Consider the following 19,072-nt stretch of genomic DNA (forward strand, 5'->3'; position numbering starts at 1 on the left):
TCACAGGTGACATAAGCTGGACTTTACAGTATAAGCTGGGGCTGCCTCTACAGCAGAGACATGCCTTGGGGCTGGTCATAGTTACAAACCGTTCTGTTGTTTTCTGATTCACATTTTTCATCATAACCACCAAGAGAAATGCTATTTCTCTGGTCAGCAGTTTTCTCATAAGCTAAGAAATGACAACATACTGTACTGTAGCCCTTTCACAAAATGACTGATACACTCTGTAGCATACAGTACATATGCCCACAATTTGTACTGTTTATGTTCGTTTATGTTTATATCAGTATTCTATGGCTGCCACGGTAATTACAATAAACCGCCATTAGTAACCACCAAATATACAGTATGTACATATGTGTCAGCTAGTGTCTGGCGCTAAGTCCTGTATTTAGCCACCATCATCGACAGGTAGCACAAGACTTGGACCGGACCCGGTGTGTGTGTGCATGTGTGTGTGTGCCAGACCACAGGGGGCTGCGCCTGGCACCACTAGCAGCCAAAATGCCATGGCACGACCACATGCTCAACCGTTCCACTCCGCTCGATCCCGGGGCCCCCGCTGCCTGGCATCGGACAGATGGGGATACCATGACCCCATTCTATCCCACTCCGTCTTTTCACTCGTTCTCTCTCACACTGTCTTCCTCTCTCTCTCTCTCTCTCTCTCTCTGTCTCTCTGTCTCTCTCCTACTATACCTCTCTCTCTCTCTCCCTGTCTCCCTCTCTCCCTTCCTCTCTCTCCCCTTCCTCCTCTCTCTGCTCTCTGTCTTTCTTTCTCTCTTTCCCTTTCTCTCCCCCTCTATCTCTCTCTCTCTCTCTCTTTGCATGCTTACTCCTCCGTGCAGACCCCCTGAGTTGACAATGACAAGAGGCACTGCAGGCATCTCGTATTAATAATTCAGCCATTGCATACAGAAATATGTTTTTCATTCATTCACTTACTCTTTCCTTCTGTGTATCTTTCCCTGCTGTCACTCAATGAATATAGACTCACAAAAAAACTAAGAGCATCAAAATTCATCCATTCAGTTAATTTGACTCGTTCATTCATTCATTCATCCATTCATCCATTCATCCATTCATCCATTCATTCCCCCTCTCTATCTCTCTCTCTATCTCTCTGCCTCTCTTACTTACCATACTGTTTGATGCCAAGGCAGAAAAAAGAGAATGCTCTTTTATCAATCACTCATTCATTAGCTTGGTGCCTATCTTTTTAGTCATTCAGACTCTGTCTCTGTCTCTCTCTCTGTCCCCCTCCTCCGCCATCACACTGAATCCATTAGCCCTGACTGACATGAGACAGAAAGCAATTTCATAGATGGATTAGGTTTATTCATGCAGAGAAATGAGAGGGCTGCTCAGACAGAGAGAAGTGCATCCTCAACAACTTCAGGACTCCTGGGGGCTGTAGGGGGCTTGGGACCCCGGAGGAGGTTTTTGGAGTGACCGTGACTTTCCTCTGGTGTTAATGGGGGCATTGGGTGTTTTTGACCCCCAAAATAGGTTTAGGAGCGAATGAGACTGGTGTTGCTGTGGGCTGTGGGGTGTTTGTGATCCCCAAAGAGGTTTTTGGAGTGAACAAGACTTCACTCTGGTGTTCCTGGCAATGGAGAGGTGTCAAGTTTAGGCTACAGTAACTGTCACTTAAGCTAGTGCAGAATATGCAATGTCCACACAATACACACACACACACACACACACACACACACACACACACACACACACACACACACACACACACACACACATACACACAAGCCTTCTAGCTCTGTTATATGAAATGAGTGTTCTGCTGGTAAGTCTGATGTTACATATAAGATGAAGCATGTGTATGCATGTGTGCATGTGGCTCCATGTATGTGAGTATGCACCTGCATGGATGTGTGTGTGTGTGTGTGTGTGTGTGTGTGTGTATCTGCGTGTGCGTGCATGAGGAGTATCCTTCTTCAAGCCTCCCTCTGCTGAATTGCCCCTTGGGGGGTTTTGGGCTGCATTGACAGTTGTTTTCTCTCATGTGATCAATCTGAAGAGTCCCCCAACGCCAGCCCTGGCAGCAAGCTTCAGCAGATGCAACAGAGACATTCTGTCTCAGCCCACTTTAACACAGAACATATCCCCACATTCTCTGCATATAATGATACTGTAATACAGTATCATAAATACTGTATAAAGCAGTATACTAGATAATGCACATGACATAATACAGTTTATTCATATACAGTAATTTCCTGTGTATAAGCCGCATTGTGTATAAGCCGCAGGGCAGTGTTTTATGTTTAAGTTAAAAGACACAAAACCATATTAATGCCATATTAACTGTCCCCGTGTATCAACCTCATAGTGGAAGAATTTTTGCAAAATCAATGGATATGCTGCAGCTAATAGTCGGGAAATTACAGGTATATGATTATATATACATATATATTATATATAGGTATTAGAATGTTATTCAAAACTCCGCTGCTGAAGTGTGGGTTTTGTACTAAAGTAAAGTAGGCTACTTCAGGATGGTCTTTAGGAAGTACGCTTAGACCTGATTCATAGTCTATGCAGGCTACGCAAATGCACCCAGCTATGTACACTTGAACGCACCCAGCAGCTACGCTGGGAGAGTTTGGTGCGTACTTGTGTGCCACCTTTTTTTTTGGAACAAGACACTTGGTGAGTGCCGTTTTTGATGGCGGGCACATTGTCCGCGCAGCTTGCGTAGACTACGAGAAGGCACTTCAAAACGTCAACTGAGTCCGGCGTTGGTTGCGTGTCAGGCCTTCTAAGTGTCCTGAACTAAGGACACTTAATATAAAGTGCTCTGCTCCTCCCTTTGGACCAGCCTCTCTCTGTCTGGGAGCAGAGAGGTGGTGACGTGCTAATGTCTCTTTGAGAGAGTCATTAACCTTGATCTGTGTTCACGCTATATGCTGTGTTGGGTCCTTGAATTGGACGGATCCCGGGCCCGGGAAAAGTCCTTCAAAGGGTCCTTAAAAGTGCTGCTTAAGAAGGAGAGAGAACCCGGGGGTGACTTGTTCCAAGTTTCTTTGAAAGACACTTGTGATTAGGAATCAGCTCCAGGGGTGAAGGAGTCTGAGTGTGTAGTAATGGGACGAGGAGACTATCACTCAACTGAAACACACTGAAGAGGAGCAGCAAGGTCTTCTGCATGCGTGCTTTCCTATAGAGGAATATATCTGTTCAACTTGCGCAACCTGCAGATTGTCAATGGCATGTACTGAATCTTTTTGCAAGAATTGTATGTAACTGTATTGTATGAACTGAAAAATGTTCTCTTTATTTCTCTCTCTCTCTTTATGTGTGTGTGTGTGTGTGTGTGTGTGTGTGTGTGATCTTCATCCTAGGTTCAGCCCATATGAGTGGTACAACCCACACCCTTGCAACCCAGACTCAGATGTCGTGGAGAATAACTTCACTCTGCTCAACAGCTTCTGGTTCGGAGTCGGAGCACTCATGAGACAAGGTGCGCAGGAACGCACGCACACACACACACACACACACACACACACACACACATACATACACACACACACACACACACACACACACACACACACACACACACACACACACACACACACACACACATATGCAAACACAGACATGCACACAGAGACGAATACACACATTCAGGCAAACACACAAGATCATGATGCACACACACACAATTTCACTCTTTGTTTTTGTCTCAGCAGCCTCCAGCTGCTCCCACTTCACAAAGGCACACACACATACACACACACACACACAAAGTACTTATAAGCCCACACACAAATGCACACAGAGATTCACAAACAGATAAACAAGCTATCTTTTCCTCTTTCTCTCTCAATCTCACAAAGGCATCAGCACACACACACACACACACACACACACACACACGCACACACACACACACACACACACACACACACACACACACACACACACACACACACACACACACACACACACACACACACACACACACACCACACACACACACACACACACACACACACACACACACACACACACACACACGTACACTTGAACGGCTGCGCACACACAGCTACACACACACTGAATTAGTTGCAGTAGCTCACCTGAGTCTCTGCCGTGAGGTCATTGCGGGTCCAGTCGAGACACAATCAGGCCATCCATCACCATAGCAACCACACCCATGTCTGCTCGGTTGCATCAGTGTGAAACTGGGATAGCTTTTGGTCCTCTCTGTGTGTGTGTGCGCGTGTTTGTTTGATATCTAATATCAAGGTCATTTTTGAATAAAGCTATGAATACCAATGCTTTCATAAGCATCAGCTCAATATTTACTTCCAAGTTATTTTCAGATATCCAAGCAATAACTGGAGGCATTTATATAGTCTGTTTATGAGAGTTCACACTGAATATAAACAAACAAATCTATAATAAACATTTGCAGGACTACTTGCCCTTCCAAACACCAGGCTTACCACAGTTACAGTGAATCGAAGGGCCTTCTTTTACTCTGCATCCCCCCTCCCCCATAGTCATTGTTTTGACTCCATCACACAATTTAAGACTGCCCTTAAAATAGCTTATGCACCTCAACTTGTGTAAGGTGAATTGGGTGCTCTGAAAGGCATCATGAAATAAATAAAGCATATTATTATTATTATTAGTAGTAGTAGTAGTATTAGTAGTAGTAGTAGAAGTAGTAGTAGTAGTGGTAGTAGTAGTAGTAGCAGCAGCAGCAATAGTAGCAGTATTTGAATGATCTTATCTGTTAAAATCTGAAATTATAATGTTACAGTATATTTACATTGTAATACATTGTAACACAATACATAATTACATTGTAAATGTAATAAGATAGCGGTAATGATTCCATGTATATGAGGACCACAGCTTCACTCTGCACCATGTTGATACAGAATGAGACAGGTAGTCAGACGGAGCAAAATGTGTCCGAGACTGTAATTAAGCCCTTAGAGTGACATTGGCCTATCTGTTGCAGTGATGCACACCTATGTGCCAGCTTGAGCAATGGAAGTGCTGTGGTATTTTTAGAAACATTTCCCTTTGGGGTACACAGAGGTCGTTCATCTCCTCCAGACCATATTGTGTCGACAGTTTGCCACACCCACCCACCCACCCACCCACCCACACACACACACACACACACACACACACACACACAGATTAATAGACTTGGAATTGTAGTCACACGTCCTAACACACTTGGTTGTTCTCACCTCTCTCTCACACGTCCCTCCTTCTGACCACTCATTCTCCTGCATCCTCCTCTTTCTCTCTCTCCTCTGTCTCTCCTTCTCACCCCTTCCTCCTTCTCACTCTGTCTGCTTGTCAACCTGCCTCTGTGTTTTCTCCTCTTCCACTGTCTCTTCTCTCTCACCTCTCTCACACACCCCCCACTCATCCTCTCTCACCCCCTCCCCCTCTCTCTTGACCTCTCCCTCTCTTGCCCTTGTCCTCTTCCCCGAACCTCTCTCTCATTCTCCTACCCTCTCTCTCATTCTCCTACCCTCTCTCTCATTCTCCCACCCTCTCTCTCATTCTACCCTCTCTCTTATTCTCCTACCCTCTCTCTCATTCTACCCTCTCTCTTATTCTCCTACCCTCTCTCTCATTCTACCCTCTCTCTTATTCCCCTACCCTCTCTCTCATTCTACCCTCTCTCTTATTCTCCTACCCTCTCTTATTCCCCTACCCTCTCTCTTATTCTACCCTCTCTCTCATTCTACCCTCTCTCTCATTCTCCTACCCTCTCTCTTATTCCCCTACCCTCTCTCTCATTCTACCCTCTCTCTCATTCTACCCTCTCTCTTATTCTCCTACCCTCTCTTATTCTCCTACCCTCTCTCTTATTCTACCCTCTCTCTCATTCTACCCTCTCTCTCATTCTCCTACCCTCTCTCTTATTCTCCTACCCTCTGTCTCATTCTACCCTCTCTCTCATTCTCTTGCCCTTTTATGTTCCCTCTCCATTCATTCCTCCCTGTTTGTCTCCCTTTCTCTCTCTACCTCTCTCTGTGTCACTCCTTTCCTGTCGTCCAACCTTTCTCCTTACATTTTTCTTTCTCTCTCCCTTCCTCCCTCATTCTCTCTCACCCTCTGGTTGATTTCCAGTTTTACAAACTCATGCAAGATCTAGAGACTTTTGAAGCTGTGTGGTTCCGCAAGCAGGCACTTTGTACTGTTACTTAAGGCAATTTGCACTTCAGTCTTCTCCTGTAATTACTTTTTCTTTTTTTCCCCCTGATCCATTCTTAATTTAGATTTTTTGTACAAAATGCTAACTGTTTGAATTGTCTGTTGGTTTGTTTGCTATTGGTATTGTAGACCAATGAAGAATCTTAAAATCTCAAAAAAAAAATCTCTCTCACCCTCTCCCTTTATCTTTCTCTCTCTCTCTTTCTCTCCCTCGCTCTCTCTCCCTCCCTCTCTCTCTGTCCCTCTCTCAGGTTCGGAGCTGATGCCCAAGGCCTTGTCCACGCGTATCGTGGGCGGGATCTGGTGGTTCTTCACCCTGATCATCATCTCGTCGTACACGGCCAACCTGGCCGCCTTCCTGACCGTGGAGCGCATGGAGTCGCCCATCGACTCGGCCGACGACCTCGCCAAGCAGACCAAGATCCTCTACGGCCTGGTGGAGGGAGGCGCCACCATGACCTTCTTTAAGGTGCCTGTGTGTGTGTGTGGTTGTGTGTGTGTGTGTGTGTGTGTGTGTGTGTGTGTGTGTGTGTGTGTGTGTGTGTACATGTGTGTGTGAGTACGTGTCGGTGGGTGGGTGTGTCTGTGTGTGTGTGTGTGTGTGTGTGTGTGTGTGTGTGTGTGTGTGTGTGTGTGTGCGTGTGTGTGGGTACGTGTGTATGGGTACATGTGTGTGTGAGTATGTGTGTGTGTGTGTGTGTGTGTGTGTGTGTGTGTGTGTGTGTCTGTGTGTCTGTGTGTGTGTCTCTGTATGTATGTGTGTGTGTGTGTGTGTGTGTGTGTGTGTGTGTGTGTGTGTGTGTGTGTTCTAGTGTCTACAGTGCACTTTTCTAAGTCTCTCTCTCTTCGCCACCTCATGCCCCCCCCGCCCGCCCGCAGAAGACGAAGATCTCCACCTACGACAAGATGTGGGAGTTCATGAACAGCCGGCGCCAGTCGGTGGTGGTGAAGAGCGTGGACGACGGCATCCACCGCGTGCTCACGTCCGACTACGCCTTCCTCATGGAGTCCACCACCATCGAGTTCGTCACGCAGCGCAACTGCAACCTCACGCAGATAGGGGGCCTCATCGACTCCAAGGCCTACGGAGTCGGCACGCCCATGGGTGAGTGACGGGTGTGTGTGTACTGTATGTGTGTTAAGAATCAACTCCAAGGCCTAGGGAGTTAGCACACCAGTGTGTATGTGTGTGTGTGTCTGTGTCTGTGTGTGTATGTCTTAGCTTAGTCTTGGTCTTGTCTTCTGCTGATCATCTTGTCATGTATTGTTTCCTCTGCTCCTTCCTCTTGCTTTGTCTTTTTTCATTTCTTCTCCGCTCCTCTTGTTTCTCTTCTCTTCTCCTCTCGTCCCTCTCCTCTTATTCCCCCTCTTCTCTCCTCTCCTCTCCTCTCCTCTCTTCTCCTCTCGTCTCCTCTCGTCAGCTCTTTCTGTCATCTGTGATTCTTAGCACTCTGGTTGACTTTCGATCTTCCTAATTATTTTATGCGAATTCATATACAACCGAAGCCATTAGAGTGATTGAGGTTTGTTTGTACAATTTGTACAAATCGTGTGTGTGTGTGTGTGTGTGTGTGTGTGTGTGTGTGTGTGTGTGTGTGTTGGGTGTGTTAGTATAATCCACTTTGTGTATGATCTAGTGAGCTTTCCCCTGCAGTGTGATTATCACATGGAAACAGATGAGCTTTTACTGTTGTGACAGTTTTAAAAAATTCACCAGAAGTGACAAGTGCTGAAATGTATTCCCATGCTTGCCAAGTTAAACACACACACGCACACACACACACACACACAAACACACACACACACACACACACACACACACACACACAGAGAGAGAGACACACACACACACACACACACACACACACACACACACACACTTCCCACTGGGGAAATTAAAGAGTCACTGAGTATTTACCCAATATCTTCCTAAACCAATTTACCAACCAGGACCTGCTACCATTCAGTGTGGTGAAATCCATATGATGGATTACATGTAGAGCACTTGACTCAACATATTGAGCCAACCTCGCTTCTGTCCCTTCCAGGGCTGAAGTTTCCATCATTAGAACATATGAAGACGTCACTGACCCCAAAAAAGCAGACAGTTCCTTTTTTATGAATATTGAAATGTCTTACAGTAATGTGTTTGTCTGGTAATATCAATCAAATGGCAGATTGGTTGTTTTATTTTCGACATCTTTAACTTTATTAAAGAGACCCTATGCAACTTTTTCATAATCATAAAATCGCTTAGAAATCGTTGTTTTGCTTGACTGACCAGTTTTATCGAAAACACTCACATTTCCTCCCGCCCCTAGTGTCCCTCTCCGCTATTACAACCTTGCAACTTTCTGATAAACGATCGTTTGCTGTTTACATCTGGAAGTCAGAGACGCGAAAGGAACAAGAAGAACCACGCTTGCAATTTATATATTTATATATAGCCTATATGTGTATAAATATACACGCTAAAGCTGTCGGGGAAGCTCTGCAGAGAAATATGCAAGCATAAAACGAGCAAAAACGAAAAACGAAACCGAAACCAGAGATGAAATCGCCAATCCTGCATTATTCCTCTTTAAGTGAAAATCAATTAATCAGATAGATTCACTCCGCACACAGAAGACGCTCAAGTTCATCTGTAACCGTTTCCCTGGCAACAAACAGACCAGGAACCTTTCTGGTCATTCTTTATTCTCCCCAAATATGGCATTCCCAGCTCTTAAATACAATTACCTCTATAATACAATTTTCTTTTCATTTCTTTTCAGTTACATCATGATATAGACAGTTAAATGTTAAGCATTAGAATAATATTCAATTCCTGAATTCAATATAAACCAAATTATACTGTGCATTTTAGCCTAAATGGTAAATAAAACAATCTCGTCACTATCCGTCACTATTTGTCACTACATCACTACAGTGGAACGTTAGTCTTTTGCTGTGCACCGATGCATTACAAATTAAATCTTAGTAAACATCTGTGTTGCTCCAGTGTTCCTCCTTCATTAGTTTAAGCTTGTCCCCTCCCATTGAGGCACCAGTTGTTCACAGAAGGGCATAGGATCTACCCTTTTTTGAATATTGTCATTATGTCATAAGGTTTATAAATAATTATTTGTTCTAAGTCCTCCTAGTAAGAAATGTTATTATCAACAGATCACACATCATACTGTACATAAGGAATTGTACAGCCTATTCTGTCACATTACTATCAATAATGCTTTCTGCAAGTGATGCATTTCCTCTATCAGATATGTCTTCATAAATCATATTACCAACGCTCATCCACAGGGCCATCAGAACAGAAGATGTGTTGTGGCAGTGGCTCTGAGTCTGGCTCTGAGTCTGGCTGCCTTTGGCTTCGGACTGCAGGCTGTCAGATACGCTTGTGTCAGTCAGCTGGGGCCGGGCTGACTGGACTGACGCGTGTTCCATCTGTGTCCAGCTCTCTCGGTGTGCTTTTGAAAAACTCTGTGCTTTAATTGCTCTCTTTTGTTATGGTGGGTTGGGTTGGTCGCCCACACCTTATAGCCCGATAGCGTGTGAAGCGGTCAGATACGTCTACTGCCTGAGATCTGAGCATGGGCACGCATTCACACACACACACACACACACGCGCGCATGCACGCACACACACATACACACACATTCAGACATACACACAAGAACACATGCATGCAAGCATACACACACAGTCACAGACACACATACAGCACATGGATGCAGACACACACACACACACACACACACACACACACTTGTGTTGCCTCAGCACCTCAGGGATCTAATCCTTTGTAATATCAGCAGGCCTCTACTTCCCTCAGTACATTAATCCATTAATACCTTGGCAGTGGTGACTGTGACTGTGCATGTCTTTCAACGTGTGTGTGTGTGTGTGTGTGTGTGTCTGTCTGTCTGTCTGTCTGTCTGCATGTGTGTTTGTGTGTCTGTCTGTCCGTGTCGTGCTGATATCTAAGAATGTTGTTGTGTTTAAGATGGCTATCTCAGTAGGCTAGCAGGCTGGATGAATGAGACAACTGTCCTATCAGATGTCACAGCTGTCTGTTATATCTTATTAACTCAGGTCGACTTCACTCCTCTATCTCTCTTACTGTAGTTCAAATCAAGAAAACATTATTGGCATGAACATTTCAGTAACATTATTGCCCAAACTCAATTACATACACACATGGAAGGACAAATATGTAAACCATTCCCAGAAAATAAGAAGAAAAAATAAGAAAACTTCCATGCATACATACTGTATACATGATTATATGTATTTATTATACGGCTCTTCACAATGCAAGTAGAACACTCCATTGACTTGAATGGGATTTCCCAACGTTCTACCGGTCATTATTTCTTGATAGATGACCGCTCCCAAGGTATAATGACCACTGCCAATGGCAACGGGTTCACTCCGCTACAGTAGTTGTTGTGGAAGCCACGAAACGGTAGCCAAGTCATTGCTAAAGACACATTGAGATGAGTTTCTTTTCTCGTTTTGGCAAGTAGCCGTAGCCGTATAATAAGCGGGATAATGTATAGAACGCCGGTCATTATTGGAAAATAATTCCCTTCAGGACGAAGCAAAACCCCTACGCTGCGCGTCGGGGTTCAGTTCAACCTGTCGGGAATTATTTTCCGATAATGACCGGCGTTCTATACATTATCCCTTACGTACACACTTTCTCCCTAACTCTCGCTATCACCCTATGTATGTACACACACATGCATACGGCAAATCTATATTGGGTACCGGTAGTTGGTTTTAACCAACCAAAATGACCACATATTCTTTCTTCTTTTGCCATCCAGGTCTTTCTGTGTCCACCAGTTTCTACTGCAAGGGTGCGGTTATTTATCCTGTACTTGGTCAGGGTTTGCCGCCAAATTATAGTCTCTTTTTGGGGTTAGATAGATCCTACATGGAAGTGAAGAATGTGTCTTTCATCTGGTGAAATAAACTGATTATTTTCCACTGGAATGTCAATGCTTTTCAAGTGGTATAAAAGGTTTTAAAATTCAAAAGTATCACTCCCTTTCTATCTCTCTCTCTCTCCTTCGCTCTCTTTCTCTCTCTCTCTCTCTCTCTCTCTCTCTCTCTCTCTCTCTCTCTATTTCCCTCTTTCTCCTCCCCTTGTTCTCTGCCCCCCTTTTCTCTCCCTCTCTCTCCTTCCTCAGTGAAGGCCATTAACAGTAATCTCCAGGCTGCTTCGTTCTCCTTCATAAATCATTTGAAGTGAAATATGAATTGCTGCCCCTTTGAGGACCAAGACACTTAGAACATACACACTTGCATACACACTTGCACTCGCACGCACATGCAGATACACACACACACACACACACACACACACACAATGTGTGATTTTTTTTGCAGGCTCTTGAGAAGAGATGTAGCTCATAGAGGAAATGAGAAACAATTACTGTAAGAGTGAGAACCAGCCCCTGTACTCCACACCTTCATCTCCTCTCTTCCCTTCATCTTTTCTCTTCCACCATCTTCTCTTTTCACTTCATATCTTCTCCTCCCTCATCCCCTCTCTTCTCTCCATCTCTTCTTCTCCACCATCTTCCCTCTTCACCTTCTCTCTTCTCCTTCCTCATCTCCTCTATTAATCTCATCTCATCTCTTCTCCATATCCTCTCTTCCCTTCATCTTTTCTCTTCCACCATCCTCTCTTTTCACTTCATATCTTCTCCTCCCTCATCCCCTCTCTTCTCTCCATCTCTTCTTCTCCACCATCTTCCCTCTTCACCTTCTCTCTTCTCCTTCCTCATCTCCTCTATTAATCTCATCTCATCTCTTCTCCATCTCCTCTCTTCCCTTCATCTCTTCTCCTCTGCCATCTTCTCTCTTCATCTTATCTCTTCTCCGCCATTTTTTTTCTCTCCATCACTCTCTCCACCACTTCTGTCATGAGGAAGTTCATCCCTCGCTCCTGTCTCTTCCCTTTTCCTTTTTCCTCCTCTCCTCTCATCCCATCCGTCTGCCCCTCTCTCCACCTTCAATCATCATCCCGTTCTGATCAGTCTTTCACTCTCTTTCTCTCCTCTTTCACCCTTCCTTCATTCCCCCTCTCCCTCCCTCTCCCCTCCCTTGTTCTCTGCTGGTTGTTCCGATAGCGTTCCGGTCGTCTTGTGGGCCTGCGGGCCGGCGCTGTGCCGTAATCGTGTTAGGACGCGGGCACGGCTGGAGAGTGTTACAAGCAAACGCGCTCCACAAGGACTCTAATCTCTTTAGCGCAGCTGAGCAGAGGATGAGCACAGCACCCCCTGAGCCTCCCTCCCTCTCTCTCTCTTGTCCCCCTCTTTCTCTCTCTCCGTCTGTCACACACCCTCGTTCTCTCCCTCTCTCTGTCACACACCCTCTTTCTATCTCTCTGCTCCCCTCTTTTATCCCCTCTCTCTTTCTGACGCACGCCCTGTCTCTCTCTATCCCCCTCTTTTTTATCCTGTTGTTCTCTCTCTCTTTTTCTCTTGTTCTCTCTTTTTCTCTTTTTCCCTCTTTCTCCTCTGTCACGCTCTCTCTCTCTCTCTCACTCTGTCTCTGGCACATGCCCTCTATATCCCTCTACTTCCCTTTCTCTCCCTCTATCTGTGACACTCCCTCTTTCTTTCTCTCCACTATACTCTTTCTAACCCTTTCTCTTATTCTCCCTCCCTCTCTCTCTCTCTGTCACATGGCCTCCCTTTGTCCCTTCGTTTCTGTGTGCCCTCTCTCCCCATCCTTCTCTCTGTCACTCTCCCTCTCTCTTTCTCTGTAGGTCTCTCTCTCCCCTCTCTCCCTCTGTTCGTACATCACAGGATGCATATCCCCTCTTTGCTTTGCCTTTTCTTCTTCCTCTTCCTCCTCCTCCTCTTCCTCCTCCTCCTCTGTCGCCTCACAAGCCATTAGCTCGCTCTTTGATCTTCCTCCGAGTTCCGCAGCCGCACACTGATCCCCTGCCCCCACCCCCTACCCCCACCTCGCCCCCGCACCATTCTGTTGCGCCCCCCCTCCCCCCCCCACCATCCACGGGATTAGCCAGCACGAGTTTAGCCGCTAGCGGAGCTGCCACATCACTGCTGGAGCCGCCGCTTTGGCAAACATCCTCCACTCAGCCAAGTGTAGGGGCGGGCGGGGGGGGCTGAATGTTAAAGAAGCACTGGATTTGAAACGCCCAAGGTTTGCTCAAAAGACTATTGCCAGAAGACTGCACACACGACACATAACTTTGTGGGGTTTTTTTATGGAGGTTTTTGGGTGAGGTGGGAAAAGGTACGCACCCGTTTCAGTGCTGCGTTAATAAAAACACTTCATCATGGATACTCCTACGTCCTCCAAAGTGCGGAGAGACTGTTCATCAAACTTTATAACGGCATAAAACAGGTTCATAAAACACACACGCACACACACACACACACACACACACACACACACACACACACACACACACACACACACACACACACACACACACACACACAGACACACACACACACACACACACACTCCTAGTCTGCTTGTGTACTTTAAGGAGCCCAGTAGAGGGTTGAGGCCTTATCTCCGTGGCTCAGTTTTTTCGCCGCTAGTCCCATGTGAGTCCCGTGGCACAGACCCAGACCACAGTGAGTGGCTGCTGAGAGTGGGCTTTTGGCAGCGCCAGACTAGCACCACACTCTCTCACACACACACACACACACACACACACACACACACACACACACACACACACACACACACACACACACACACACACACACACACACACACAATTTACATGCACACACACTCTGCCTTTCTCAGGCTAGTTTCTTTAGAGCACAAATCTGTCACCAGGTACAGTAGGTAGTCAAACAAGTTCCACAGTACAGGCTTTATAAGATTACTCTAAATAAGAATGGCTAACTGGTGTCCGACAGACCCAGTTGATACTAGTACTGTAATTCTCCCTCTCTCTATTCTCACCAAAAGTCTGCCATGCCACTACTTGACTGATCAATGACATGTCATAAATACCATGACTTAAAAGCATTGTGAAACCTTGTGTAGTCTGATTTGACATAACATAACTTTCGCAACTGCTTGAGTTTCAGTGACAAGATGTTTCACTCCATCTTGTCGATGCAGTGCTCTGCAACAGAACAAGGGTTCTAGGGCAAACACAGGGGAACAAATTGGTTCTTTTGGTGGGAACTAGCTCTGGAACAAGAATCCTCCTGATCCCAGACCCCCAGTCCCATTTCAATCTGGATTTATTAACATTTCCTAAAAAACGCCTTTTACTCATGAACTAAATGCATTGTAAGGATTGTGGCAGATGGCGGTGGTAATACAGTTAAGTGTTTTACCGTTATCAAAGCTACACATTATAACGGCTTGGAACCCATTTTGTTGCCACAGAGAATGGCGTCTCTCACACCCAGAGCACATGGTATCACACTAGGTAGCATTGTTGTGGCGGGAAGGAGCAATGACCCTTTTCATACAGTAGGTTTTAATTTAGACTTATTTGGTTCTCCCTTTAGCACTTGATTAACACCCCCGTATATTGAAAATGGACAAAAATGGGAATTGTTATATTGTGTTACTTTTATTTAGGTTTAAATCTTGGTGTGGTGGACGATGCTCTTTGTTTGTCTCTTTGATTGTTGTCTGTCAAGTCAGTGAGAGTCCATACATTGCTTTGACTGGACTAGTGTGTTGGCGCTCGAAGAGCTTGGCTCAGTTGAAGCTATTTTAGTGCCAGATTCAATTTGATTCAGTGCTCAGTTGTATCTCCTTTCCTCCAACTGGTGAGAAGTCATCTTCACTCGCCGTGATGATTGATTGCATGTTGAAACACCTTCTTGCAGGTATTTTTACGATCCTGATTGTTTCAATGACCCCATATGTAATGCCTATTTTTATGGGTCACGATTCATAATTAACGATGCTAATTAGTCATTATGGGGGCATAATGAGATCATTAAACCAGTCATTTGATAATACCATTAAAATCTGTCATCCTGGCGAGGGTTCCTGCACAAAACTGATCACTTTCATCACTCATGTTTCATGAAGCAGCTCAAGAGCACATGCTGGAGTTGAGTCTCTCCGTCGCTGCTACCCCAGAGTCTCTTTCACACACACACACACACACACACACACACACACACACACACACACACACACACACACACACACACACACACACACGCTGGAGTTGAGTTAAGTCTCTCTGTCGCTGCCAAAAAGTCTTGCAATTGCACTCTTTAGTATTTATGTCTAGCAAATATGTGCACCAGTAAGCGAGCGCACATGCATACGCACTGCCTCTCCAAAACACAAAACACACACACACACACACACACACACACACACACACACTCAAACACACACACACACACACACACACACACACACACACACACACACACACACATATTCTGCCTCTCCCAATCACACGCAGTGGCAGCATTGTCCTTCTGAACTTTTCCTCTCTCACAGCAACAGCAAAGAGAATGCAAGTTTGAAACAGATGCTATCTGGTGTTTTTGTGTGTGTGTGTGTGTGTGTGTGTGTGTGTGTGTGTGTGTGTGTGTGTGTGTGTGTGTGTGTGTCTTTGTGTGCTAAGATTTGTGCGTATGGATAGTTGTCATAAGCTGATATAATTGCATTGTTCATTATAATCTGTCAGTTCAAAGAAAGTTCAAACCAATCCCAGTACTATGTGTGTGTGTGTGTGTGTGTGTGTGTGTGTGTGTGTCTGTGTGTGTGTGTGTGTGTGTGTGTGTGTGTTTTGTGTGTGTTCCTGGGTGTGCATCACAATATAATAGAAAGACAGTGTGTGTGGAAGACAACAAGAGAGAGAGAGAGACAGAGGTGATTGAATGAGAACCAAACCAGACAGAGAGAGAGTTTTTGAGGGAGTGTTTGGATGATTATGGAAACTGACAGAGTGTAATTGTCTATCAGAATACGCCCGTCGGGGGGGGCAATCTCTCTCGACGCTCATTAGTCCTTCATCTTTTATTTACGCAAGACATCATGAATCTCCACTTCTCACTCCCATATGTTTCAAGGCCCCTGCAAGTCTATACCACAGCACACAAGACCATACAAAAAAAGGATTTCACCACATTTATAGGATACATTTTATAGTATACGTTTTGGATGTTGCAAATGGTCTATGAAAGATATATAATTGGTAAGTTAAGAAATTGTCCCAACCAACAAGTCCAGTTGATTTACAGTGTGTAGTGCATTTAGTTTCATGCGCAGAAGTCATTCAAGGGCTTTACATAAGCAAAAGCAAACAGGGATAGCTACTGTAATAAATGTATAGAAGGGCGATAATCAAACAATAGTTTAAAAAGTATCAAAGAAAACATAAAACACATAAAGAAATAGTACATAAAGCATGAAAGGGCAATACTTTAAAAAATATTTAAAAAGAGAGTAATGATTAAAAGACATAATGAACAATATAGAATGTTTACTGTGAGTATGAGTGATACTAGTCAAACACCCAGTGACAACACTCACAGCCGCTCTCTGTGGAGACTCTTGAAGTAGTCACAAACTTTCTCTTGACTTCTCTCTTACTGTAGACAGTTTCAAAAAGGACAGAGACAGAAAGAGACGAGAAGGTTGCAGGAGTTGTTGTACACAGTCACACTTCATCATTGTCTTTTTGTTTTGAGTCCTTAGATAGACTTACCATACCTTCCCAACTTGGACAGGTGCTTTGAATATTTCTTTGTCATTTTTCAGCAAGGAATGACGTTAGGAGTTCTTCCTTGTTGACCTCACCTGTCAGGAAGTGAGCACTTGTTCCTTTCTCCTCTCATGGGGTCTTTCTACTGTGGCTGGACTTTGGCCACAAAGCTTCTGAAAAGACTTCTCAATTCTTGACATGTCTTTTCTCTGTCTATCACTGTGTGTCTCTTTTGTCTATTTGTCCCTTTCTCTGTCTGTCTCTGCCCCCCTCCATTCAACCACCAATTCTCCCTTCTCTCTTTCTGTCCTCTAAACTCCTTTCCCCTCTTTCATGGACTGTTCCTTCTCTTCTTTAGTCACACTCATATAACTCCTCTTCTCTCCCTCTCTCTTTCCTTCTCTCCCTCATTTACAGGTTCTCCACACTGAGACAAGATCACAAGACAACATAGTCCTTCTTTCTTTTTTATCTCTTCTCTCTCTCTCTCTCTCTCTCTCTCTCTGTCCATTCTCTCTCTCTTTCTTCATCCAGGCAACAAATGATGAAGAAATGAACTTACTGTAAGTCATAATCTCTTGTGTTCTGTTTGTCCCTGCAGGCTCTCCGTACCGGGACAAGATCACCATCGCCATCCTGCAGCTGCAGGAGGAGGGCAAGCTGCACATGATGAAGGAGAAGTGGTGGCGTGGGAACGGCTGTCCCGAGGAGGAGAGCAAGGAGGCCAGCGCCCTGGGCGTGCAGAACATCGGCGGCATCTTCATCGTGCTCGCCGCCGGCCTCGTGCTCTCCGTCTTCGTGGCCGTCGGCGAGGTGCTCTACAAGTCCAAGCAGAACGCCAACGTCGAGAAGGTGAGCTGGAGTTCCGGCGACGAGCCGCCGTGGATCGGCCGCCACCAACCGTGAGACCGTTCGCTCGAGGCGCCGGAGACGATACGCGGAACGATTCAAGTTCTCGACTTTAACGCCCGGTCACAGTCCCTGTTTCAGTGATAGTATGTTAGGATGCTTAGGAGGCTGTTACGAGATGAATATGCCGCCGCGTTCATTTGTTTTGATAGTGAGATCATAGCTGTACACAAGGACACTTTGAGATGTGTGTGTGTGTGTGTGTGTGTGTGTGTGTGTGTGTGTGTGTGTGTGTGTGTGTGTGTGTGAAATGTGCTGACGCATGGTCACTTCTGAGTCACAGTGGTCCCTGGACAGAATTAGTATCGGTCTGACTATAGCTTCACCGAGACTGATTCTGATTCTGATTCTTAAAGGTGTTATATGTTACAATTTTAGTTTTCAAGACTTTCAAGACTTTGCTTGACAAAATGAGCAGACGATGGCAAGGTAGAATGCCGCTGAAGATAACTAGGATCCTAACTAGGATCCTTCATATGGCACCTTTAAACCAGACCTTTGTCTTGTTCTCAAAAAGCATGTCCTCTTGTCCTCTTTGTTTTCTCTCCTCTCCCACACTTCCCCGTGTCACTTTGTTGTCCTCACATCACTTCCTTTCTTCCCAATGTCTCATCACTTTGGTGTCCTCGCTTTCTCGCTCCCTCTCTCACACTCTCTCTCTCTCTCTCTCTCCCTCGCTCTCGCTCTCTCTTCTTCCTTGTCCTGTCGTGTTCCGTCACCCTGCTGTCTGGTCTCCCTCCTCATTCTGTCTCCCTGTCGTCCTGTCGTCCTGCCCTGCTGTCTCGCTCCTCCGTTGTTTTGGTCACTCTACCGTCCTGACCCCCCCCCCCTCCTCCCCCCCGTGTCTCCTGTCCAGAAGTCCTTCTGCAGCGCCATGGTGGACGAGATCCGCACGTCCCTCAAGTGCCAGCGGCGTCTCAAACAGAAGCCGCAGCCGCCTGTCATCGTCAAGACCGAGGAGGTCATCAACATGCACACCTTCAACGACCGACGACTGCCCGGCAAGGAGACCATGGCATGAAGGACGAACCATAACCCTGTCCCACCCCCCACCCGCACCACCTCCCCCACTCCACCCCCCAGTCCAGGGCCACACAGTCCTCCACCCCCCTAGCAACACCCCCACCCCCTGAACGTACCAGCGAGACCTCTGTCCACCCCCTACGCACCTTACCCACTTGCACACCAACACCATGTAGCCCTCAGCAAGCAGGTGGTGGTGACGTAGCCAATCAGGCGTCTTGAACCTCCAC

The 19,072-nt window shown here is 45.7% G+C and overlaps 1 protein-coding gene across 1 annotated transcript in view; it reads left to right on the forward strand.

Annotated features, from left to right (window-relative positions):
• Window positions 1-18,840, forward strand: part of LOC134097375 (glutamate receptor ionotropic, kainate 2-like) — a 56,082-nt gene extending 37,242 nt beyond the window's left edge. The window contains 5 exon segments of the mRNA XM_062550260.1: window positions 3,363-3,481; window positions 6,465-6,682; window positions 7,093-7,318; window positions 17,512-17,762; window positions 18,676-18,840. Of these exon segments, the coding sequence (XP_062406244.1) occupies window positions 3,363-3,481; window positions 6,465-6,682; window positions 7,093-7,318; window positions 17,512-17,762; window positions 18,676-18,840 (979 nt within the window).
• Window positions 18,841-19,072: the final 232 nt, after the last annotated feature.

Source organism: Sardina pilchardus, chromosome 12, assembly GCF_963854185.1.
Source record: "Sardina pilchardus chromosome 12, fSarPil1.1, whole genome shotgun sequence".
Lineage (NCBI taxonomy): Eukaryota > Metazoa > Chordata > Actinopteri > Clupeiformes > Clupeidae > Sardina > Sardina pilchardus.